This window comes from Chiloscyllium punctatum, chromosome 19, assembly GCF_047496795.1.
Source record: "Chiloscyllium punctatum isolate Juve2018m chromosome 19, sChiPun1.3, whole genome shotgun sequence".
Lineage (NCBI taxonomy): Eukaryota > Metazoa > Chordata > Chondrichthyes > Orectolobiformes > Hemiscylliidae > Chiloscyllium > Chiloscyllium punctatum.
In genome coordinates, this window is record NC_092757.1 from 69,893,013 (window position 1) to 69,918,254 (window position 25,242).

Here is a 25,242-nt window from a genome sequence, read left to right on the forward strand (position 1 = left end):
CAATTTCCTCACTCATTTCTTCATGCATACATTTTAGGATTAGTCTTGTGTCAACAGACTTATTAGGAATCTTAAATTGCTCAGGAAATAGTTATAATTGTACGCCTGATTTCAAAATATTTAGGCCTTCTTTGCATAAGACAGCCATCAGCTTTCCTCGTTAAATCCATCCTAAAAGGCCGGAGCAATGCCAGGTTGGATGGTGGTGACATCCTGATTTTTTGTAAAAAGCATATCTCCACACAGACATTTTCTTTTCTGTGGGGAATAGTGATGTAAAGTTTTCTGGAATGATTAATAGTACAAAAAAAAAATCGTGCCCTAAGTACACCTTCAGAGGCTGAGAAGTCTAGCAGAGGAGTTTAACCCAGACCTGTTGGCTCAAAGGTATGAACATTACCAGTATTCCACAAAACTCTCTGCCTGAAATTAAACTACTGCAAATCCTGTGAAAGACTTATTTCATTTATGTACTACCTTTCACAACATCAAGAGGTCTCAAAGTATTTTACACCCATTGCAACAGTGAGAGCAGCTGGAGTGTTAGTTTATAGGCTCCATTTCACTTACTAATGCTGCCTTTGTATCTCTATTTCTTTACTCAGTATTGCTTGCCAGTCAAACTGTCAAAGGCCAGTTTACATTTCCCATTAATTCTCTTCAGTCTACTGCTCAAACATTGGATGTTTCTTCAACACTACAAGAGCCATTTTCCTTCCTGCGTAGCAGCATTGCATGTTTCTAGTATTAGCTTTGCCAGATGTTATAGTCAGGAGGTTATTAGCATCCACAAAGGGCACCTTCACTAGATGTCAAGGTTGAATAAATTCACTAGGTCACTGAGAATTTGGAATTTGCCAATCCAGAAAGGAAGCATTTTCTTCTTCTAAACGCAAATGGGAAGCATGGTGGCTCAGTGGTTAGCACTATTGCCTCACAGCACCAAGGTCCCAGGTTCGATTCCAGCCTCGGGTGATTGTCTGTGTGGAGTTTGCACGTTCTTCCTGTCTGTGCGGGTTTGCTCCGGTTTCCTCCCACAGTCCAAAGATGTGCAGATCAGGTGAATTGGCCATTCTAAATTGCCCATAGTGTTAGGTGCATTAGTCAGAGGGAAATGGGTCTGGGTGGGTTACTCTTTGGAGGATCGGTGTGGACTGGTTAGGCCGAAGGACCTGTTTCCACACTGTAGGGAATCTAATCTAATCAAATATTAGCTTTGTACACTCCCAGATATGGTACTGACCAAATGAAAAACCAGTTGTTCTCTACCCAGCCTGTAATATGCCTTGGCCCTTAGCCTTAGAAAAATATTTTGTGTTATAGATCCACAGCTTGCATGATTACAGTCTTATCAGTGGTTTCTAACAACCACCAGAATTGTGATGCATTAGGGTCATGCATTAACATAACCAGCTGCAGATTGAACCAAAACAATGGAACCAATGTTAAATTATACAACAAACATTACAGAATGTGCAGGGATCACATTCATTAAATTGTAAAGGAGTAAAGATGAATGTTGGCATCAATTCTCCCATTTGGCCAACACACAACAGCAGAAAAGCAGTTGAAATCCTGTGGAAAAAAAATGGCATCAATGGTCTTTATTTTTAGAATGTCCACAGCTCATCTGGAACAAGCAAATTAAAACTTTTTACATAGAAGCAAATGATACATACAGAATATGTATGTATTTATGGCATATTGTGTTTGTGATTTATAAAAATTAAATCATTTGTGATATGGTTGAGTACAATATTTATAAATGTTATGGTGCTGGCATCACACGGTTATTTCCATAAAACAGTTCATGACATGTCTCGCGAACATAAGTCAGATTATGTACTGTGGACATTTAAAACTTATATGTCCAAGTTGAGCCTGAAATGGTTGTGGATGTAAATTAAGTGGCTATTTGTAGACAGAGGGAGACCCATAGAGTGGCACACCTACAAGTGCAAGGAAACTTCACAAAACAGCTCTGTGGCACAGTGGTTAGCACTGCTGCCTCACAGCACCAGAGACCCGGGTTCAATTCCTGCCTCAGGCAACTGACTGTGTGGAGTTTGCATATTCTTCCCATGCCTGTGTGGGTTTCCTCCGGGTGCTCCGGTTTCCTCCCACAGTCCAAAAATGTGCAGGTTAGGTGAATTGACCATGTTAAATTGCCCGTAGTGTTAGGGGCAGAGGGAATGGGGCTAGGTGGGTTGTGGGTCGGTGTGGGCTTGTTGGGCTATAGGGCCTGTTTCCACACTGTAAGTAATCTAATCTAATCTTAAAAGGGGAAAGGACAAATCAAAACAAATTGGATTTTAATCACTTGTGATTATGAAAATAATGAGAGGCTCAATAGCAAGGCGCCCTCTGCGCATTATATTCCAAACTGCAGAAACATTTTGGGTCACCCTTTTGAAGAATACATAAGATGAAATGCTAGTTTAAACTCTACTGGAGTGTCCTAGTGGGGCTAAACATTCTAATGTGTGCTAGCTTGAGTTCAAGTGTTGGATGGTTGAAATATTCTCTCTTAGTCACCACTGTGGTGCAAGTAAAGAAAATGTCTCTCACTTAGTGAGACAAACCAGACAAAAGGAAACAAGGTCAAAAAGACTGCAAAGGGGCCCTTTCTCACCCTGAATACTGGAATTCAATTACATTCAAAAAGAATCAGCACTATAGAATTTTAACCAATCATCAAAACTAAGGATGGTGAAACCATGTGTTCAGTAACCCATGGCAAAATTGCCAATAATTTCCAGTGTAACAGCCATAACTTGCAACTCCAATTTTCATGAACAGTTCAGAGGCTGATCCAAATATCTGGGTTTAAAATCTCTTACTTCTTATTTTTAATATAAATGTTACTAATTCTTCTCATGTTTGCTAATTAATAAATTCACACTATGTTAACTCAAGGAAGCCTGGCTAAATTGATTCCATTTAAAACATGTCGATTTAGGTCAGGAAACAGGGTATCCACAACGGACCAGTTTTTATAATAACTTTGTTATGATTAATGACCCTAACAGTTTCTTGAAGCATGAATCCAGAATTAATAACATTATTGTTATTTTTCTATTCTGGATTTAAACATGGTACCTAGGCAAATCTGATTTTACTTCATATCCTCAGCTCCTTGAGAGAATATTAAACATAACATTGTTGGCTGGGGTGGGGGGATTGGGTGAGAGGGAAATGAAAGGATGTGATATATCGTCATTCTCAAACGTATTATTTTGCCGAGTTCTGGAAGACTGGATAGCCCTGAAATTGTGTGGAGACTGTCATGCAATTAACCTATTCCCGTTGATTGCAATGCAGGCGACATGCTAACTCTATGATGCCCGCTCACTTCTATCACCTCTGTATTGAACCAGTTCAAATTGTGATGTTCATTCTTTGCACACATCAACAAGAAGCTAATGATGAAAGGCTAGTGTGATAAATTATGTTTAATATATTATCATTTGGGAATGTGTGTGTTTTCAGTTCTGTGAGGGTAACAATTTTTCAAAGAGGTCAGAAATCAGTTAACTAAAAACATGGGGCAGAATCTGAAAGAGGCCTGAAGGACATGGGCTATTGCAAAAACATAGCAGAAGTGTGAGGAATTTAAGCAAGACCACTCAAAATTAGGAACAACCTATTGCCTCTTTTAACTAAGAGTTGAGATTCATACTAGTCAGCAGCAAGTTGCTCATTATAGCTTGTTAATGACCTTATTAGCTGTACATCTTATCTCATTAATATGCAGCTTCCTATCCTAATACTCTCCACAAGCAAACTAGGTGCTGAGATAGCTTGATATGGAAGTCTGAGTGGGTAGCTGGCAACTTCAGCTCACTGCTGAAGAACTTCCAAATGAAGTACCAGGTACCATCATCTAACAGAATGCTCCATGGGCACTGGCCACATATACTCCAAGACACTGGCATTCTTGATAATTGTCAGCATCTAAAAACCAACATGGCACATCTCTGATCCACTTACAGCAAACTTCTGCACCTCAGTGCGCAATGGCATCGATCACTGTCATATTGCAGGAAGGATACTGTACCCTGAGGGACATCCTGGACCAGGTTGTTCACTTGCTCTTATAAATGCACATTTGCTCTGAGCCTAACTGGATGCGTCCAGCACCTTGCCTTGCATTGTTTTTCCTTGCCTTATTACACCTTGCCTTTCAGTCAGAGATACCAGGCTTACAGTACTATTTATTATCTTGCTGAATAGTATGGACACAAGGCCAGGAAGCTCACCGTGGTGTGAGAAGTTCAAACCAAGAATGGTTAATTTGCCTGTGAGAGGCAGACCCTTGGCATACCTGACCCTTCTATACATAAAGGCACATGGGGTTACCCCACCAAATCTTGAGGCGCCAAAGGGGTCAACAGCCCAGCAAAGCTCCCTTCAGCCCAGCTGTGGAACCAGGAAGCGCACTCACATGTGCGGATGGAGATAAAGAAGAAAAATGATTGAGGGCACTTCTGTGGAATGGGTAAAAATAGCTTGTACATCACTTTCAGTTTATTAATATACATTCCTGTATTTAACTGGCGCATGGTTGTGAGTTTCTCTGTGTAGGCACTGAATGCATTTTCAGCTGATCCCATAGCATTTCATGGCCACAGACAAGTCTCAATGGATGGGGGTCTGCATTGACAGCGTGTTGCACTATCGGGAAGCAGAAGGAACAATGACCTTTGCAAGGTCACCAGAGACACCAAGAGGCGATACCAAAATAAGCATTGAGACCCAGACTAACCACATGGACCGCAGTCATTTGTAGCAAGGTTTACACTACATAATGGGCTACAAAGCAAAGTCAAACAAAATCACAGGCACCAATACATCCATACCAAACAAGCTTAATGCATTCTGTGGTCACTTTGAACAAAAGGGAAGTGAAACGATGTCACCTATCCCAACTGCTCAGATGCACCTGTGCTCACGGTCACCGCCACAGACATTAGAATGGCCTCCTTGAGAGCGAACCCATGGAAAGCGATTGGCCTGGATGCAGTCCCCGGCCATGCACTCCGATCCTGTCTGAACCATCTGGCAGGAGTACAGTTGGTTCGGCTATAGCAGGTGTTTCTTGAACACGAAGTGGCTTTAATGCGATTGAAGAATTTAGACTGTTATTTGTAGAAGGCGAACTTTCCCTAGCTATATTGGTTATAATAATGATTCTGGCCCCATTAGTTTAAATGGCGTGGCTATTGCATGATTTTCTTATAACACGAGATTGCACAAAAAACAGAACTAATCAAGTTATATCAGAACCGACCGTATTCACTATCTTTATAAAATATCTCTAACCTTTCCTTACTACAGTCTGCAGTCCCCACCTGCTTCAAGAAGACAACCATCATCCCAATACCAAAGAAAAACCATGCAGCATGCCTCAGTGATACTGCCAGGTAGCTTTGACCTCCATAATTATGAAGTGCTTTGAGAGATTAGTCATGGCTCACTTCAACTCCAAGCCTACCAATTCACCTACTGACACAACAGGCCCCACAGCAGGCGCCATCTCCCTGACCCTACACTCATTCCTGAAACATCCAGATAACAAGGATACCTATATCAGATTCCTGTTTATCGATTATAGCTCTGCCTTCAACACCATAAATTCCAAACTAACTCGTTTCTAAACTCCGAGACTTAGGTCTCAGCTCCCCCCTCTGTAACTGGATCCTGGACTTCCTGACCTATAGACTGCAAACAGCAAGAATAGGTGACAACACTCTTCCACCATAATCATCAACACCAGTGCCCCGTAAGGCTGTGTACTCAGCCCCCTACTATACTCCTTACACACTCGTGACTGTGGTCAAATTCCACCCCAACTCCATTTCCCAGTTTGTGATGACACCAACTTTGTATGTGGACATCAAACAATGAGGAAAGAGATTGAGTGCTTAGTGGCATGGCGTATCTCTCCATCACTGTCAGCAATACAAAAGAGCTGGTCATTGACTTGAGGAAATGTAATGGAGGACACGCCCCTGTCTGCATCAATAGTGCTGAGGTGGAGATGGTTGAGAGGGTCAAGTTCCTGAGAGTGATGATCACCAACAATCTGTCCTGGCCCACCCATGTCAACGTGACGGTCAATAAAGCACAACAATGTCTCTGGCCACAAGGACCCTTATCAATTTCTAAAGATGCAACATCGAAAGCATCCTAGCTGGATGCATTGCAGTGTGGGTTGGCAACTGTTTTTCCCAAGACCACAAGAAACTACAGAGAGTTGTGAACACAACCCAGTACATCACACAAACCAGCCTTCCATCCACTGACTCCGTCTATATTTCTTGCTGTCTTGGGAAAGTAACCAACATTACCGAAGACCCCTCCCACCTCAGTTATACTCTCTTCCACCCCTTTGCCTTCGGACAGAAGATATCAAAGCTTGAATGCATGCACAAATAGGTTCAAGAACAGGTTCTTCCCCGCTGCTATGAATGGACCTCTCAAATGTTAATGGTGATCTCTCTGTCTGCACCTTCTCTGTGGCTGTAACACTGTATTCTGCACACTCTATGGTGCAATCTGAATAACACACAAAACAATGCTTTTCACTGTATCTTGGTGCATGTGACAACAATAAATCAATGTGTCAGTATAATACAAATGGCATTGGGTCATGCTGGCACTTTTGTCCTACTTCATTCATCATCCCAAATATTTCGCTCCCTCTGTGCACAATATTGTAGCTATCAATGAATTCACCCATCAGTGGCTGTGCCAGGGAGGGACAACATACAGAGAGGGTCAGTGCTGTAGGATGCTCAGAGAGTAGCGTGGACGTGTGTGCTGAACAGTGCATGAGTTTGTGACCAATGTCTTTCCCTGTAAAAGCACACACTGAGTCATTTACTCTGCCCACTCTAAGTGTGGTCAAAAACAATTTTTCACCCTTGTGCACTTTTGATTTCCAGCATGATGGAGATGAGAGTGAGCACACCTCTTCCAATGACTACTATCCTCAGCCTGAATGTGCTGGAGCGCCCCCAAATATCCACATACCCTTCTTCACAACCCACCCTAAAGCCTCATGCTTCTCATTTCCCCAATACCCCATTTATATCCGGCTGCACTTGCCTACCATTTCCACCCAGCCCCTGGCATAGAAGGTGACCATGCCAGGTGTGGTCATACACTGCTGCACCCTTGAAGCCAGGGTACTCCTGACACGGACAACTCTGCCTCATGTTACACCTTGCCAAGTCCTTCTCTTTGCAAATCCTGCTGCTTCCTTTCACAATTTTAGTGGGTTTTCCCCCAGAACCTGAAAGCTCCAGTGACAATGTATTCACCTGCTTATACAGTAACCTCCCACAGCAATGGCCAAACGCATGTGCTCCCTGATCTCTTTCCATTCCCCCTTAATTTCTGTAGATGGACCCAGTGGACTGATCAGGGCCACCTCAATGACTGACATGACAGGACAGTCCCAGGCATGATGCCTCTGAGTGGTGCTGCTAACATGTCCCTGACTGAATTAACCCTAACCATGGAATGGCTGCTACAAAGACAAAAGACTAATGGTGGCCCACTCTCTAGATAGCACAGGCATAGCCTATCTAACCAATAAAAGATGCCCTTGGCTGGTTTGGGAGGTTGCCCTTAAATCGACTGTGCTTGAACCCCCTGACTCTAAGAGTTGGATATATAGCTGTCTACTTGAGGTTTTGCCTCACCAGCTGCTGGCATACACAGATCAACATAGTACATTGCCATTCTACATAGACTGAGGACTGCTTAGTACCAAGGTAGAATGCCCATTTTTGTGCCTGCCATGCACAAACAGACATAACAAGGCAAGACAGGAATGCTGTGATCATGCATGTAGGCACAAAGTCAGTTGACACCAGGAGAAGCATGCAAGTAGCTCTGAGACGTGGCCTAGTCCAGTTTGAGTTTGGTTCTATGCACAAACTGTTCCCGCTGTAGACTTTCAATGTTTGTTGTTGGTATGCTTGATGTTTTGAGAGAGTATTACTCGTGCAGGGGACAAAAGCTCAGGTGGGCATGAGGGGTTGTCAGTTGTCAGATGTCAGATGTCAATGTCAGTGGGTGCATGGGGCTGGTGCCCATGGATCAAGCTCTGGGCTACGGTTTGGTCACAGGCAGCAGGGATCACTCAGCCAGCTGAATTTGCTGAATACCCATGCTGGTTTCCTGGTCAGGTTTTCCCTACATCGAGCTTATTTGGTAAAATGGAAGGTCAAATATTACGAGGCAAGTTGTGCACTTACATTTAACAAGCTTAATCCCTCTCAATTGGCATCTTGTCACTCCCTATTGAGAAATTGCACCAAAAATATAAAAGTTAACCGTCAGTGGATTGCACTGCTGCCTCACAGTCCTCAGGACCCTGGTTCGATTCTACCCTCAGGCAATTGTCTGTATGGAGTTTTCACATTGTGTGTGTGTGTGTGTGTGTGTGTGTTTCCTTCCACAATCCAAAGATATGCAGGTTAGGTTGATTAGCCATGGGAAATACATGGTTACAGGGACAGGGTGGGTCTGGGTGGAATACTTTTTGGATGGTCAGCGTAAACTCGATGGGCTGAGTGGCATGCTTCCACACTGTAGGGATAACATGAGTTGCTCCTGACATCAAAGTGGGCCTCACTGCAATTATCACCACACTCTGCCAAACAACCTGTCGTTGCCTATGTTGCTGAAACGCCCATCGGATTCCACCCAGTTTTTTGAGTTCCATGGAGTCCTCCTTTATTTTCTGATTGCTTATTAGAGTAAATGCATAATCAGTAATTTTGCCTGTTTATATATTCTACTCTGTACTTGTGGAGATCTCTCTCTCACTCTCACACACACACACACACACACTTTGTTGTACCTTTGCATCAATCTAACGAACAGTATGTTTTATGTTTTGTCTGATCTTTGCATTAATCTCACAAACAGTATGCTTTGCAATTGAAGTAACAGTAGGAAAATGTGGGTAAATTGGGGGAAGCTAGACAACTGATAGCCACATTACTTTTTCCTTCCCTAAGTAAATTGAAACAGCAACAGAAATAAGAACATAATAGCAAACAAAGCTAGTTATGTTCCCATAGGAACTAAGATAGCACCTTCAATGGAATCTGATAAGGAGAAAAAGGAAGTCTGCACCTTTGTTCAGGATTGGGTGGGGTGGAGATAGGGTGACTCCAAACAGAATCAATAAACTGTAAAGTTGCCAAATGTCTTCAGTGTTAAAGCTGTCCATTTGTGTTGCCACAGCCACACTGATAACAGCTTCAACAGAAGAGAAACAACTGATACTCGGAGTCACAAGACCTAACCTTGCACCAAACCTTGTATAAGTGTCATTTCAAACTCTTAACCATACCTTCAAAACCACTGCTCAAGTGCTGTATCATAAGCAAACTTCCCTTGTAATGAATATAATCTAAACATTGCCACCTATATGGGTCAACAGCAAATCATAGACTTTGTTTACTAAAACCGTGAATAGCCAAACAAGTGGGAGCACATAGTCATGGACGTCAGGCATTGACCCTCGATGGCCTTATTGTATTGGTGTAAGAAATTCAATAGCCTCACACAGGTTATTAACACCAATGAATGAATCTTCAAATGCAACGTACCATCAACAACAAATACAGCCTTAGCACAACCTGCTACAAACAGCTGAAGAGGGGTCACAGCTCTCCCTTTTTATTAAATTCCTCTCAGGCAGTTGTAATAACTGTTTTACTTTAAACTAATTTTAGAACTTAGTTGTTACATTAATCTCAGTATAACGGGATCAAATATGAAGGATAGAGTCGAGAGTGTGGTGCTGGAAAAGCACAGCAGGTCAGACAGCATCCGAAGAGCAGGAGATTCGACGTTTTGGGCAGAAGCCCTTCATCAGGGCTTATGCCCAAAACATCGATTCTCCTGCTCCTCGGATGGTGCCTAAACAGCTGTGTTTTTCCAGCACCACACTCTCGACTCTGATCTCCAGTCCTCAGTTTCTCCAAAAATGAAGGACAGCCAATTCCAAGATTTTCTTTATTGAAAATGATTACCTACCACCCCAACCACTAGCCCCCCCCCCCCATAAAAAGACACCACACACAAAAACACAGCCATTGCAGGTAATAAATATGCTTTTTCTTTGCTCAAGTGCAGCCGTTAATATGTCATGTTTCATTTTAAGCAGAACACTTGTACGTAGCCTTTCATCTCTCAGTATGTGCAATTATCGGGCAATTTTGTATTAAACAAGAGATAAAAATTTCTTGACTTCTCACTGAATTTCAGTGCCTGTTGATTAAAATGGTAATTCCAAGGCAGCCAGCTTTTTTATATTCATTGGGTTAAGTGAGCTTGTCAGGTGGTCAAAGAAGCCTACTACCTCAGAAGTGTCCTTTTTAAAAATCATTTTTAATTCATGAAAGTCTCAGTTAAAGTCAAAAGATGAAAACTGAATGTTTATGGTCAATTTTGGCTACAATTGTAACACTGCTTAAATCATCACTGTATCTCAAAGGAGCAATATGCAGAGATGTACGTACAAATAAATGTCTGAAGCATTGCGAAGCTGGCCATCAATGTCTCAAATCAACGTTAAGAGGCACACAAGTTGTGACAAACTTAGAGTTTACCTTTTTGATCATGGAACTTTGTTTACCCACTTGGGAATCCAATCATGCTGAGTAGCTGACTGTCAATTTTGCAACCTTCATTACAGCACGAGCGACAGCCACCAAACATGTACTTTCTGCAGTAGGCGCTTCCACATGAGCTCAGCTTTGCTGATGCAGCTCAGAATGCCACCAACACAGCTGTAGATTACAGTGCACAAGTGGAGCTCATGGGATGTCTTAGCAATAAAGCAACATGACCTCCAACACATTATTCAATTGTTGAGATATTCACAATAGTGATTTAGGGAGATGGGGCGGGATGGAAGGTGAGGTTGGGGGGAATGGATAGAATGGAGTTGGTAATGTCTCCACTGTGCAAAGGCCTGTTCTCTCAAGGCAGCATTCTTCCTTCACTTGGCCACTCTGCCCGTGTCCTTCCTATTAATTAGCAGCCGACAGTGCATATTGCTTCTAAAGCCTGTTCTGGCAATGTTCGAATGAAATGTAGTTAGCTCTCTTTGAATAGAGACTTCCTTCACACAATAGTGGAAAGAAAACGGGAAGATGTCGCATAAATTGGCAGATTCAATCTGGAAGGTGCCAGATGCATAACCACAGTTATCTTCATAGTTACTAGATCGACAGTCCTTGCCTTGATGCGGTTTCATTGTGGCTATAGCAGGTAGGGAGGACAGTCTCACAAAAAGGCAAATATCTGGTATTATGTTTCTAATGGAGGTTCAGGTAAGAAAATTATTTCCTGAACACCCCGATGGCTATGGCCTCCTGCATCAGAAGACGACATCAAAACAGTAAAACCTAGAAATGATGCAAATTAGACCAACTCATCTGCTATACCTGAAAATGGAAGCCCAGTATGAGCAGGACATGCATTTCTTATTTTAGGAATTTTTGCATTTTTGCCTCTCCCCCATCCTCAGTCTCTTCCACTAACTTACCCAGTTTTGCATGGCATTTTGTGATTCTCAAAGTCACGCTATATTGCAAGGGGACTACTGCTAATACAGCCATGTCTGGGGGTAAAAGGTCCTTCAGCAACTGCCCATTACTCCCTGTAGACTTTTGAAACAAATGAGAGCATTAAACACTTGTAGCAACAGTGAGGAGAAAAATCAATCTACAATTAATCTGGAATGATGATCCTTATACATAGTTCTTATAGGAGATTGGGTCACACAGAGGATTGCAGTGTTGGTGTTCAGTTGAGCATAGTTAAAGTTAAAATAGAACATTGCTCAGCATGGAGCTCCAAAATGATACTGCTGCTGTTGACAATCAGCATTGCACAGGGCAAAAGTGAGGACTGCAGATACTGGAGATTAAAGTCGAGAGTGTGGTGCTGGAAAAGCACAGCAGGTCAGGCAGCATCCGAGGAGCAGGAGAATCGAGGTTTCGGGCAAAAGCCCTTCATCAGGAAGCCTTTTCACCATCCCTCCAGACCTCCCCCTCAGTGAGGACAACCGATCAGTCCTCAGTGAAGACCTTATCTTCATCCCCCCTGCTCCCGGAACAACAAGTTCAATATGCGTCGTGACGTCGAACACTTCTTTAGCCACCTCTGCCTCCAAGCTTACTTTTTCTATCAAGACTCCTGCCCAGCTTCCAAGGACCCCTTCGCTTGCCTCCAACACGCCCCATCCATCTGGGCACCCCGTGCCGGTCTGTTACCTACCCTCAACCTCTTTAGTTCCAACTGCCACTGGGACATTGACCACGTCAACCTGTCCATCCCCCCTCACCCACTCCAACCGCTCACCCTCACAACATGCAGCCCTCCATTCCCTCTGCTCCATCCCTAACCTCACCATCAAACCAGTGGATAAAGAAGGTGCACCGATAGTTTGGCACACTGACCTCTACACCGCTGAAGTCAGGTGCCCCGTTGACCATGACCTCATCCCCCATCACCAAACCATCTTCTCCCATACTGTACACAACCTCACCACCTCAGGGGATCTCCCAACCACAGCTTCCAACCTCATAGTTCAGGAACCCTGCACCACCCAGTTCTATCTACCACACAAGATCCACAAGCCTGACTACACCAGCCGACCCATTGTCTCAGCCTGCTCCTGCCCACCAAATTCATCTCCACATACCTCGATACTGTCCTATCCCCCCAGTCCAGGAACTCCCCACACACATTCTGGACACCACCCACGCCCTCCACCTCCTCCAAGACTTTTGTTTTCCTGGCCCCCAATACCTCATCTTCACCGTGGACATTCAGTCCCTATACACCTCCATCCACCATGATCAGGGTCTCCCAGCCCTCCTTTTCTTCCTCTCCCAATGTTCCCACCAGTACCCTTCTACTGACACACTAATTCGTTTGGCTTAACTGGTCCTCATCCTCAATAATTTCTCCTTTGAATCCTCCTACTTCCTCTAGATGAAAGAGGTAGCCATGGGCACCCACATGGACCCCAGCTATGCTGGTCTCTTTATTGTCTTAATGGAACAGTCTATCCTCCATAGTTGCACTGGCACCATTCCCTATCTTTTCCTCCGCTACATTGATGACTGCATTGGTGCTACCTCGTGCTCCCATGGGGAGCTTGAACAGTTCATCGACTTCACCGATACATTTCACCCAACCTTAAATTCACCTGGACCATCTCAGACACCTCCCTCCCCTTCCGGGACATCTCCATCTCCATCAACGATGGCCAACTCAACACTGACATCTTCTACAAATCAGCACTGCACGGTGAGTGATGCCATAATCTGCTTTCTCTGCATATTTCCAACCGACTATCACTGTGTGTATGCTAGTATCAGTATCAAAATAGCATCTGGTGGGATTTAGCCCACAAGAACATGTTTTCAAAACTTGCATTTCAAAACTCGCATTTCAAAACTCACAGGACAGTCATAGCACCCCAAAAGCACACAAGTTCTGTTTGTCACCAATTTCATTAAGGAAAGTAAATATTTGGTTTCTAACCATCGTTCCACAACAAATATTACCTCTTTCGTCTGTCATTTTTCAAACACAATTCCAGTTGTATAGATTATATTAGATTAGATTACTTACAGTGTGGAAACAGGCCCTTCGGCCCAACAAGTTCACAATGACCCACCGAAGCGCAACTCACCCAGACTCATTCCCCCACATTGATTCCTGCCCCTAACACTACATGCAATTTAGCATGGCCAATTCACCTAACCTGCATTTTTGGATTGTGGGAGGAAACCGGAGCACCCGGAGGAAACCCACGCAGACACGGGGAGAATGTGCAAACTCCACACACAGTCAGTTGCCTGAGGTGGGAATTGAACCCGGGTCTCTGGTGCTGTGACGCAGCAGTGCTAACCACTGTGCCACCTTGCCGCCCACTTTTAACCTGTGTTACAAATCTAAGTTTATTAAAAACAGAGTTAATAACAAAAACATGATGTTATTGTGCGTTCTTATTGTTCATCGATGGTCCACAAACGAGTTATTATCTTACTAACCTTACTGAGTTTCGGACGATCATAAGGCAAGTGCATTTCTTTGGTTGCTATTATGATACGTCCTCTGTAACCTTCCTGGCGAAGAGTTTCTGCACAGATTAACGAAGCTGGACCTTACGGCAGAAACAAAAATACAACAATGTGGATTGAAACTGTTTCTATATCTCTAAAAGACAGCTATATTTTCAACTGCAATATATTACTGTAAAAAGTATAATAAAAATTAAATCATTTTCTTTTAAAATCATCAGCCTCTTTTTACTTAGCTGTTTGATCCCACAGCAGAAAATGCTTCTAAGCCACAATTACTATTATTTTGAAACCAGCCACAATGAGATTCTTAAGTACAAGGTAGAGCTGCTCTCTCTGCTTATGCTTTTCTGTTTTGACATGAGTAGCCACTTACAGAACTTCCCTTAGGACAACAAGGATCTGCAATTTACTATGGTGCAGAACATAAGAAATGAATTTTTAACATGCAAAACACAGAGTAATTTAGTATGAGCAGTAATTGCATCTAGACGGGAAATAAAAAAAGAGCATGAGCAGCATTTAGCAACTTCTTACTGCCTCTTGACAACGTACATGAAAGTACAATAAACGATAGGATTTTTGTATGGTCAGGTTGACTCTGCCAATCTTCAAAAATGGCAGACAGGAACTGGATGTGGCGGCTTGCTCCTACTTCTGTCAGATTCAATCTTTTTCTGGTATGGGGAAAGAGGTGAGATCCACACATGAGGGAAACCCAGTACAACCACTGACACTCAATGCAGAGGGTCTTAACCTGTAATGTGGGAGTAAGGAATCTATGAAGTAAATGTAAATGCTATTGAAGGGTGGATAGTACAAAGGTTGGCCACATTTCTATGCCGTTCAGTACAACTTATATTACCTTTATTGAACAAACATTTTTTCTCCTCTGAATGCTCTTGGTACTGACACGTTAAAAACTCTTCTGATAATTTTGTTGTCTGTGCAGGAAGCAATAACCTGCTCACCGATGCTCAGGTTGAGATCCACCAAGGCCACTCAGCTCCTGACCTAATTTCAGCTCAGTGTTACGATCTAGGCCTAACTATACTCAGCCATTCACTTGTGACCTTCTTTCTATTATAAAGGTCAAAATATTATGATGATTTCATAATAATCAGCACAATTAGTGACTCCTCAAATACTGAATCAGTCCATGCCCAAATACTGCAAGACTTAAACAATATCCAGGCTTAGGCTGAGAAGGGGACAAATAACATTCACACCACACAAGTGCTAGACAATCACAATCTGAAAAAGAGAGATTTTAATCATTGCCCCTTGGCAGTCAATAGCATTATGATCACTGAATTCCCCCACTATCAACATCACAATGGGTTACCATTGACCAGAAGCTGAACTGGATTAGCCATGTAAGCTAATGACTCCCCAGAGTCTGTCCACAATTCACAAGGCACAAGTCAGGAGTATGATGAAATACTATTTGTTTGATGGATGCAGCTTCAACAATATCAAAGAAGCATGACATCATCTGGGAAAAAAATAGTTCACCCGACTGGCACCATATCCACAAACAGGCCCTCCCTCCACTACTGATGGTCAGTAGCAGCAGTATATATCATCTACAAGATCAACTGCAGAAATTCACCAAAGCTCCTTGGACAGTACCTTCTAAACTTACTACTGTCGACAAGGACAAAGGCAAATGATAGACTGGAACATCACCACCTGTAGGTTCCCACGCCAAGTCACTCATCAGCCTGACTTGGAAATATATCGTCATTCCTTCACCATCAGTGGGTCAAAATCCTGGAACATTCACCCTCATAGCGTTGTGGATCTACCTACACCAACTGGACCGCAGTGCTTCAAGAAGTAGTTTACCAACCCCTCTCAAGGACAGGTAAAGATGGGCAGAAATTGCTGGCCACATCCTACAGGTGAATGACAAAAAAGCTAATCCATTACTGGGGAGTTATACAAAATCTTTCTCTCCCATAATCTTTCACTGAACAACTTGGATTACTTTGGGCATTTGATGTTTAGAGGCTTTTAGGCCTTGTCTGATTACTCACCTGCCACTCTTCAGCACACGCAACTGACCTGCAGACATAGTTCCTCTGACCCCTAATCCAGTCCTCCAATCACTGTTCACTTCTCTCTTATGCTTGCGACAACAATTACAGTTTCATCTTTTTTTATGCTCTCTCTCCAGCCACTCATGGTTTTGTGGTTGGGATTTGATGCATAACTCCAACCTCTGCTTGTGCTCCTTGTTCCAGGCAGCCTGTTCACCACATTGCTCAGAACATTTTTGGATCTGTGCAGCTACACACATGTACACTCTCAAGGAACATTGTGAGGGAGCAAAGTAATATCAGGCAAACAGCAGCAGGATAAATAAACGGAGTTCACCAAGCCAAGAGGTGTGAGGCTTATCCTATCACATTTGATTGGGTTAATATGCTTGCATTTTAGAAATTTATTAAGTCCAACATTATCATCAACATTAAGTGAAAACACATTTTCTAGCATGTTATTTGCTGTATAACTTGGGTCTGCTGACTATGTATTACAGTCCACAGTAAGTCAGGAGAAAGGTGAGGACTGCAGATGCTGGAGATCAGAGTCAAAGTGCATGGTGCTGGAAAAAACACAGCAGCATCGGAGCAGCAGGAGAATCGACATTTCGAGCATAAGCTCTTCATCAGAAATGAGGGGGTGGACCCAAGGGGGCTGAGAGATAAATGGGAGGGGGGGGGGGGGAAATGGGGGTGGGGGAAAGGTAGCTGGGAATGCGATAGGTAGATGAAGGTGGAAGTGAAGGTGATAGGTCAGAGAAGAGGATGGAGCAGATAGGTGGGAAGGAAGACGGACCGGTAGGACAGTTCAAGGGGGAGGTGCTAAATTGGAAGGTTGGATCTGCGATAAGGTGAGGGGAGGGGAAATGAGAAAACAGGTGAAATTCACATTGATCCCATGTGGCTGGAGAGTCCCAAGGTGGAAGATGAGGTGTCCTTCCTCCAGGCGTGTGGTTAGGGTTTGGCTGTGGAGGACATCCAGGAATTGCATGTCCTTGTTGAGTGGGGGGGGGGGGGGGGGGGGGGGGGGGGGGTGGAGTTAAAGTGTTCGGCCACAGGGCGATGGGATTGTTTAGTATGGGTGTCCCAGAGATGTTCTCTGAAACATTCCACAAGTTGACGTCCTGTCTCCCCAATGAGGGGAATGTTTCCTCATCTCCCCTCCCCCCCCACCTTATCCCAGATCAGACTTTCCAACTCGGCACCGTCCTCTTGAACTGTCCTACTTGTCCATCTTCCTTCCCACCTATCCGCTCCACCCTCCTCTCCGATCTATCACCTTCACCTCCACCTTCATCTACCTATCGCATTCCCAGCTACCTTCCCCCCAGCCCCACCCCACCCCCTCCCATTTATCTTTCAGCCCTCCTGGGCCACCCCTCATTCCTGATGAAGAGCTTATGCTCGAAACATTGACTTTCCTGCTCCTCGGATGCTGCCCGACTGGTTGTGCTTTTCCACCACCTGTGGAGTCGCAAGTCAGTCAAGGCAGACCATTGCAGTCTTGGGGTCATGAACAATGGAAACTATTTCACTTCATAAGTAACAAAAAATACAACGTATAAATTGAGACACTAAACCTACCTCCACCTATAAGAAGAATGACATCTTTATTCACTAGTGACCGAGTGACCATGTTTTGGGTCCTTTTGTTTATGTCCAAGGCCTATTTAAAACACACAGAAAATAATGAATCCCGTTTACCAGTGGACATACAAATTGATAATAAAATCCAATCTTTTTTTTCCCCAAAGTGTGCCATGAGTCACGGAAACTTACTGAGGTAGTTGTGAATATAATAACCTTGCCATCCTGGACTTCAGTCTGTAGAAATCGAAAGACAAACAACATTAAGATTACTAGAAATGAATAGATTTATTTATTGCATGCATAATACTAGCATTATATCAAAGTTTAAGAAAATGCATTCATCTATTTTATTTGTTAGCTGGACTTATTCAGGGGTGCTAGGATTTCATAGCCCAGATAACCAATAATGAAGGGCAATGAAAAGAAAGTCAATTTTTTTCAAGAAAAAAAATGACTGATGAGTGTATAAACTACATTTTACATGAACAACACATTCCAGAAAACATGAAGGAAAATTTGAGCCTTATATCATTGATGCTGCTTGTGAATGCTCTTTCATTCCTGTAAAAGATAGTCTCAAATGGGGACCCAAGATTTATGGTCCTTCACATTCATCAAAAGACACTTGGTTCACAGTTACAGATTGGATTCAAGCTCAATTTACTTTCTGGCAAAGCTTGGTCTGATCTGAAAGCAATATGAGCGAGTAGTTTGAGACACATAGGTCATCAGATCTTGCAGCACAACCACACTTTATAAGAGCCACAAACAGTAGCTCTCAAAATCATGGAAATGATGTCAATCCAATCTACTGTTAATTACTGACTACCATCTAGATTAAATCGAACATCTATGCTGAAATAACTAATCAACTAGAATAGTAGTGGTACACGACAATTGATCTGTACATCCTAAATCATCAGGAGTGGGAAAATAATTTAATCATCTGAGATTCGTGCCCCAGATTGCCTTGCAGTGATTCTGCTAAGCAGAGCCTGTGTGGATATTGCATGGGGATGGGATTAGTCCTATTGTAACACCTGACACATCTCCTCAATCTTATTGCACAGGTTTGTACATAAGAAATGGCCACTTGAGTGAAGCTGAAGCAGACATCACACATGGACCTGTGCCTCAGAAAAAGACTGTGGGTGGAATATTCCCAGCCCCTGAACAACATGAGAAAATTGGAAGAATCACATGTAAACTTCTCAACATTGAGAATAAAAAAATCCCATTTCCACCCAAGTATTGCACAACGAGAAAAGACACTAATGAACAGCGAGAGGCCAATTTGCATGCAATAACATCTCATTATTACTTAATCACACCATTAATATGCAGTTTTTCATTCTGCTACCCAAATAAAAGAAACTAAACAGTGATAGGTTCTGACATGAAACTCAGTGTGGTTAATTAGTTGGTGGCTTTAGCTTGCCACTTGCTCCTCTGGGCCTCCATCCGAGACACCAAACAGTAACATCTCCATGGGCAGTGACGACATGCAACCCCTGTCCATACAGTTTGACATGCAACATGTACTAACCTCACCACACCTGCATGGCACATCTCTGATTCACTTCCAAGACATTCCTGCATTTCAATGCTGCACTTTGGAGTGCACTGCCATCTTTCATTGCAACACTGCAGGAAGAACATTTGCATGCAGGCACAGGCACCCAACTCATGGATTCAGCCAGGGTGCATCTCAGGGATCCTCGTTTGCTCTCTTTAGCACTCACTAACTGCACCCAGCTGGATGCTCACAGCATCCTGCCATGCTTCGTCAATTCATGCCAGTACCATGTGCCAGCCTCACAGGCAGCAAACGGACTGCGTGCACATCAACAAAATGGCTGTGCCTCTAAATCTAAGGGCATTAGTTCTCAGTCAAGTCAAAGGAGACACCCTTCAGTTAGGGGGACCCAGCAAACTAAGTCAACATCAGCTTCCAATGTCAGTCCAGGAGTTTAGACACAGTGAGTCATCTGCTTAGGGTGTTCAGGATCAGGGTCTATACCCCCCCACAGTCCAGAGGTAAGCCATGGTCAGGCCAGTGGGTCCAGTGCAACGAGCTGGAGAGTTGCAGTATGTCAGTAGGGAAGCTATACACAGACCAGGCAGGACTCTGTCCAAGTCACGCAAGGGGGTGGGCCATAGCCAGTCCTGGAGCTCCATCCACTAAAAGTCATGGAGCAGTTGTCAGGGGCCAGTGCTACAGGAGGGAAGCTGAGGGTGACTGATGGCAACATACAGGGATGCAGATGAGCTAACTATTGTGAAGAGTGAAACTCAACATGTATGGGGGGGGGGGGGGGGGGGGGCAAAGAGAGGAGTGCGGGAGCATGGAAGGGAAAGGGGCAATGCAGGAGGGGGAAGTCATCAACAGTCAGCACAGCCTGATTTCAATGGCCGAAGGCAAGAAAGCAATGCACTTCTATGTCTGGGCATTTTGACTCGATATCCCTTGGACTCAGTGGGTCAAATGTACAGATGAAGTGTTACATAGTGAGGTTGGACTAGAAAGTTCAGACATGCTGAATTTGACCTGCCCAGCTTTAACCACTTTGGCTTGACTTTCCACAGGATGGAGGGTAGGAGCAGTAGTGGAGTGTAGTGGAGTATCACCCCTGGAGTATCCAGACATGAAACTCAAGGGAGACTATACGTTGCCTCTCCTCTGTCCAGAGGCCTACTGCCACTGCACTGTCTCCTTACCTTGATCTCAGCCAGGTGCCCTTTGTCGTATCTCTGTCACCTGGCTGTTGGTTCTGAGCACCAACGGCTGGAATAAGGGTGTGCAGTTCCATGTCTATATCCAGGAAACAGAGGGTCCAGTATTTAGTTTCTCAAGGGAGCTGCCAACTTGTCTATAACGGCAGCTGGACAGCCACATGTCAGAAGTAGTAGTATTGTGCCAACTGCATTGGTGCAGTCGAACAAACTTTATGTCAGCTTGCCTAGTGCTGCGATAAACCTGCCTATTGCTTCATGTCTCCTTGTGCATTTTGATGAAGTTATTGATGGTCAACACCATGGGGCATTCTCCAGTCCTGCATTGAGCAGATGCCTGGCTCCAGCAGTGCCAGAAACATTTTGTGTTTGGCCAGCTGCCAAGACATGACAGTGAACTGCTCAGTACTACGTGTTCCTAACTCGAATCTGGGTAAAGTATCCACCAAGGTGTCAGTATCTGAGCTGGTGGAGGATAGAGGAGACAGTCTTGCTGATGCATCCTCCAAAGGATCTGATGCTTTTTCCTCAGTGTGCTGATACCACAGATACCAACAGGAGACAATAGAGAGAAAGCATTGCGAACAGGCGGGAGAAGTTCTGGCATGTTAAGTATACACTCACAGTGGCACGAATGAGAGATAGCACACCAATACCTGAACAGTCTCGGTCCTCACTGGCCAGCACCACAAGTGATGGGTAAGGAGCTGCACGTTAGATGCCCTAATGTCCATCCTGGCTCTCTCTCTGCCCAATTGTACAATGTTATCTCCTGGGATGGGACAAATTGCATGAAAGCAGATGGAACATTGTCAATTCTGGTGCAAGTGGTGAGGTATATGAAGTGAATGAGGAGATAGTGCAGAACGTACACAGGGTTAGCTGTGATGGGCATGTTTGGGTTGAGAGAGAAAATGCTGAATGAGTGAGAGTTTTAGACCATGAGTCTTGATGAGAGACGGGTGCAGCAGCAGAGAGAGAGTGATTTGAGAGGTAACAGAGAAAAGGTGGCGGCACTTACCTTCACTGAGCAGAGAAGGTTATTGAGATTCTTCCGGTATTATTGGGCAGTCCTCCTGGTTGTACTGATAGCAGGCAACCTCAAACGCGACAGCAGAATTTGATATTGTGGCCTCCTCTGCTGGTTCTGAGGGAAGGTAATGGCCTTCCCTCACACCAACTCATCCATAGAATCTTTAAGGCCCTGTTCACAAAGCAGATTACCAATTTCCCCCTGTCTTACCAACTCCATAAACTGGGCAGGGTATGAGACTGGGTGCACAACGTTTCGACTGCTTTTAAATATGACAGTTGCACAAGTGATCCCAGGATTTATTTGATTTATTTATCGTCACACATATTTTGTTACAAAATACAGTGAAAAAAGTGTTGTTTCGTGTCACCCCACTCCAGTGCCATCTTAAAAAAAACAGAAAAATAAACCAAAACATGGAATATAAAGGCAGAAGAATGAAGAAATAAAAAAAGTGTTCAACATTACAGTTCTTCTTGTTAAGTGCTCTGCCAAGGGTCATGGGCCTGGTGGCCTGGCATGAGTTTCCTTTTGCCGATGCAACAAAAGTCACCAGTCTTCAGCGCCACCTCACTTCCACCAATACCCGAAGTGTGGAAACAGCCCTTCAGCCCAACAAGTCCACACTGACCCTCCAAAGAGTAACCCACCCCCTCTGCCTAATGCACCTAACACTATGGACAATTTAGAATAGCCAATTCACCTGACCTGTACACCTTTGGATCGTGGGAGGAAACCGGAGCACCCGGAGGAAACCCACGCATACAAGGGGAGAATGTGCAAACTGCACACAGACAGTTGCCAGAGGCTGGAATTGAACCTGTGATCCTGGTGCTGAGAGCCAGCAGTGCTAACCACTGAGCCACCTTGCTGGATGTTGCCTATGCAGGTGCCACCAATGCCACTGCCAGCAATATTTGACTGTGCTGCCACCATAAATCCGGTTCAGACCCACCTCACCAATGCAGTGCTGCAGATTCTGCTTCCATTAATCTGCACTGATTAATCAAACTCGCCTCTGCCGCAGCAACCATGAGTCAGCACTAAGACCACTTCATCAAAGCAGAAGCTGCTGGGAACCCAAATCTGCTTCTAACATCACTGCTACAAGTCTGTATTTCTGGGCCCCCTTGAGTCTGTGCTGGGCCCCTCAAGTCTGTGCTACCGTCACTTGCCATCACCACACCTGAGCTCTTCAACAAAAAAAGGTAAGTAAAATAAAAAAAAGAGGAAAATAAGGAAAAAAAGAGAAAAGCAAGAAATAAATCGAAACGAAATGAAAAGCAGACAAAGTGGACAAGCACTGGGCTCAGAAGCACTACTCCACTGCCACCTTACTGGAAATACTTTTGTATGTCCTGGCAATGATTCATACTTCCTACTAAGACGAGTGCAAGAGTTCAACAAGCACAGCACTATAGGGGCATGGTGCATAGACAATGAAGCACATTTGGGAAGATTGTGTGAGAAAACCTGTTAGACTTTGCCTCCAGGAAACTCGTCAAAAATGGCAGTTGATTTCTGTTAAGATTCAGCGATTGTCTTCATAAGAGAATGCAAAGATTGAAGTGTCTTCCTGATTTATGCATGTTATCATCTAGTTCATTAGAATCAAACATTACTGATTAATTCAGGAAAGTTTCCCTTCATGGTAGTAGTTCTGTAACAAATAGCTGACTTAGGAATAAATGGTAGAACTCCGTAGTGATCCTCTAAAGTACTTGTGAACGGCTGTACAAGACATTAGTTAGGCCACTTTTAGAACACTGCATTCAGTTCTGGTTTCCCTGCTGTAGAAAATGTTGTTAAACTTGAAAGGATTCAGAAAAGATTTTCAAGGATGTTGCTGGGATTGGACGGTTTGAGTTACAGGGAGAGACTGAATAGGCTGTGGTTACTTTCCCTGGAGCATCGGAGGCTGAGGGGTGACTTTATCATGGTTTATAAAATCATGAGGGGCATGAATGGGGTGAATAGCCAAGGTCTTTTTCCCAAGGTAGGAGTCCAAAACTAGAGGGCATAGGTTTAAGATTTAAAAATGACCTAGAGAAAAACCTTTTCACACAAATGGTGGTATATGTATGAAACAAGCTGCCAGAGGAAATGATGGAGGTGGATACAATTACAACAAAAGGCATCTGGATTGGTACATGGATAGGATGGGTTTAAAGGGATATACGCCAAATGCTGGCAAATGGGACTAGATCAGTTTAGAATACCTGGTCAGTATAGGTGAGTTTGACCAAAGGGTCTGTTTTTGTGCTGTATTACTCAATGACTCTATGTAAAGCGTTTGCCCTGGAATAATGTTAGATATACATTTGACTTTTGTCTACCTCATGACAAAAATTTATAATAAAATTTAACTTTTTACAGGTAATTGCTTTTGTGATTAGCCTGACAGAATCAAATACTTACCTGTTGTTAAGCTATTTGAAATGAAGTCAGATCTAGATTGGGTTATGATTGATAGGTCATATGATTACAAAATAAATTATGCTCAAAGATTAGATTAGATTACTTACAGTGTGGAAACAGGCCCTTCGGCCCAACAAGTCCACACTGCCCCGCCGAAGCGTAACCCACCCATACCCCTACATCTACATCTACCCCTACCTAACACTACGGGCAATTTAGCATGGCCAAATCACCTGACCTGCACATCTTTGGACTGTGGGAGGAAACCGGAGCACCCAGAGGAAACCCACGCAGACACGAGTAAACAAATCAATCTGTCATTATTTAGAACTCTCCAGCTAATTCCAAGTTTTCCATGATAGTAGATCTCTCTGTTCCACTAGAGATCCAAAGTTAGCTTGTTTCGTACATTAAAACCAGTGGAAGTTTTAGTGTGAATCTAAAGTTTTCCCTGAATGCATTCAATGATCCTGCTTTGCAAAAGGTTTCCATTACTTAAAGTTTGATTAATTTGTGCTATGGTAATGATTATCAAGAGAATCTCAACTATTTATTTGAGTGAGGTAACAAGCAGGATAGATAAAGGAGTAAAAGCAGACATAATATATTTAGATTTTTGAAAGGCATTTGATGTAGCGCCACATTTTTTACAATGTATATTAATGTCTTGAATGAAGAAAGTGAATGTACTGTGGAGGACATAGAAATAGGTTGAAAGGCAAGTAAAGAAGATGACATAGTGTCTGTAGATAGATTATAATGTGGGGAAAGGTGAAATTATGCACTTTGGCAGGAAGAATAGGGGAGTGCAGTATTATTTAACGGAGGAAGATTGCAGAAAGCTACAGAACAGAGAGATTTGGGAGTCTTTGTCCACATATCGCAAGAAGTTAGCATCCAAGTTCAGCAGTTACCAGGAAAGTCAAATCAAACGTTGGCCTTTATTTCAAAGGGAATAGAGTATAAAAGTAGGAAGGTTTTGTTCAAAATATACAAGGTACTGGTCAGACCATAGCTGGAATGTAGTGGATAGATTTGGAACTCTTATCTAAGGAAAGAAATACTGGCATTGGATGCAGTCAAGAAAAGGCTCACTATGTACTGGGGGTCTGTCTAATGAGGAGAGTTTATGTCAATTGGGTCTGTACTCATTGGAAGGTAGAAGGATGAGCAGTCACTTTGCGAAAGCATATGAGATTCTTAGGGGACTTGACAGGGTAAATGAGGAAAGGTTGTTTCCCCATATGGAAATGTCTCAGGCAAGAGGGCAGAATCTTGGAATAAGGGGTCACAC

At 43.5% G+C, this 25,242-nt stretch overlaps 1 protein-coding gene across 1 annotated transcript in view; it reads right to left on the reverse strand.

The window, feature by feature from the left end:
• LOC140491454 (apoptosis-inducing factor 3-like) overlaps window positions 1-25,242 on the reverse strand; it is an 87,176-nt gene that overhangs the window by 50,332 nt on the left and 11,602 nt on the right. Inside the window, exons 5-7 of the mRNA XM_072589629.1 lie at window positions 17,954-17,998; window positions 17,759-17,840; window positions 14,100-14,212 (exon numbers count right to left, since the gene is read on the reverse strand). Of these exons, the coding sequence (XP_072445730.1) occupies window positions 14,100-14,212; window positions 17,759-17,840; window positions 17,954-17,998 (240 nt within the window). The remainder of the gene's footprint in view (window positions 1-14,099; window positions 14,213-17,758; window positions 17,841-17,953; window positions 17,999-25,242) is intronic.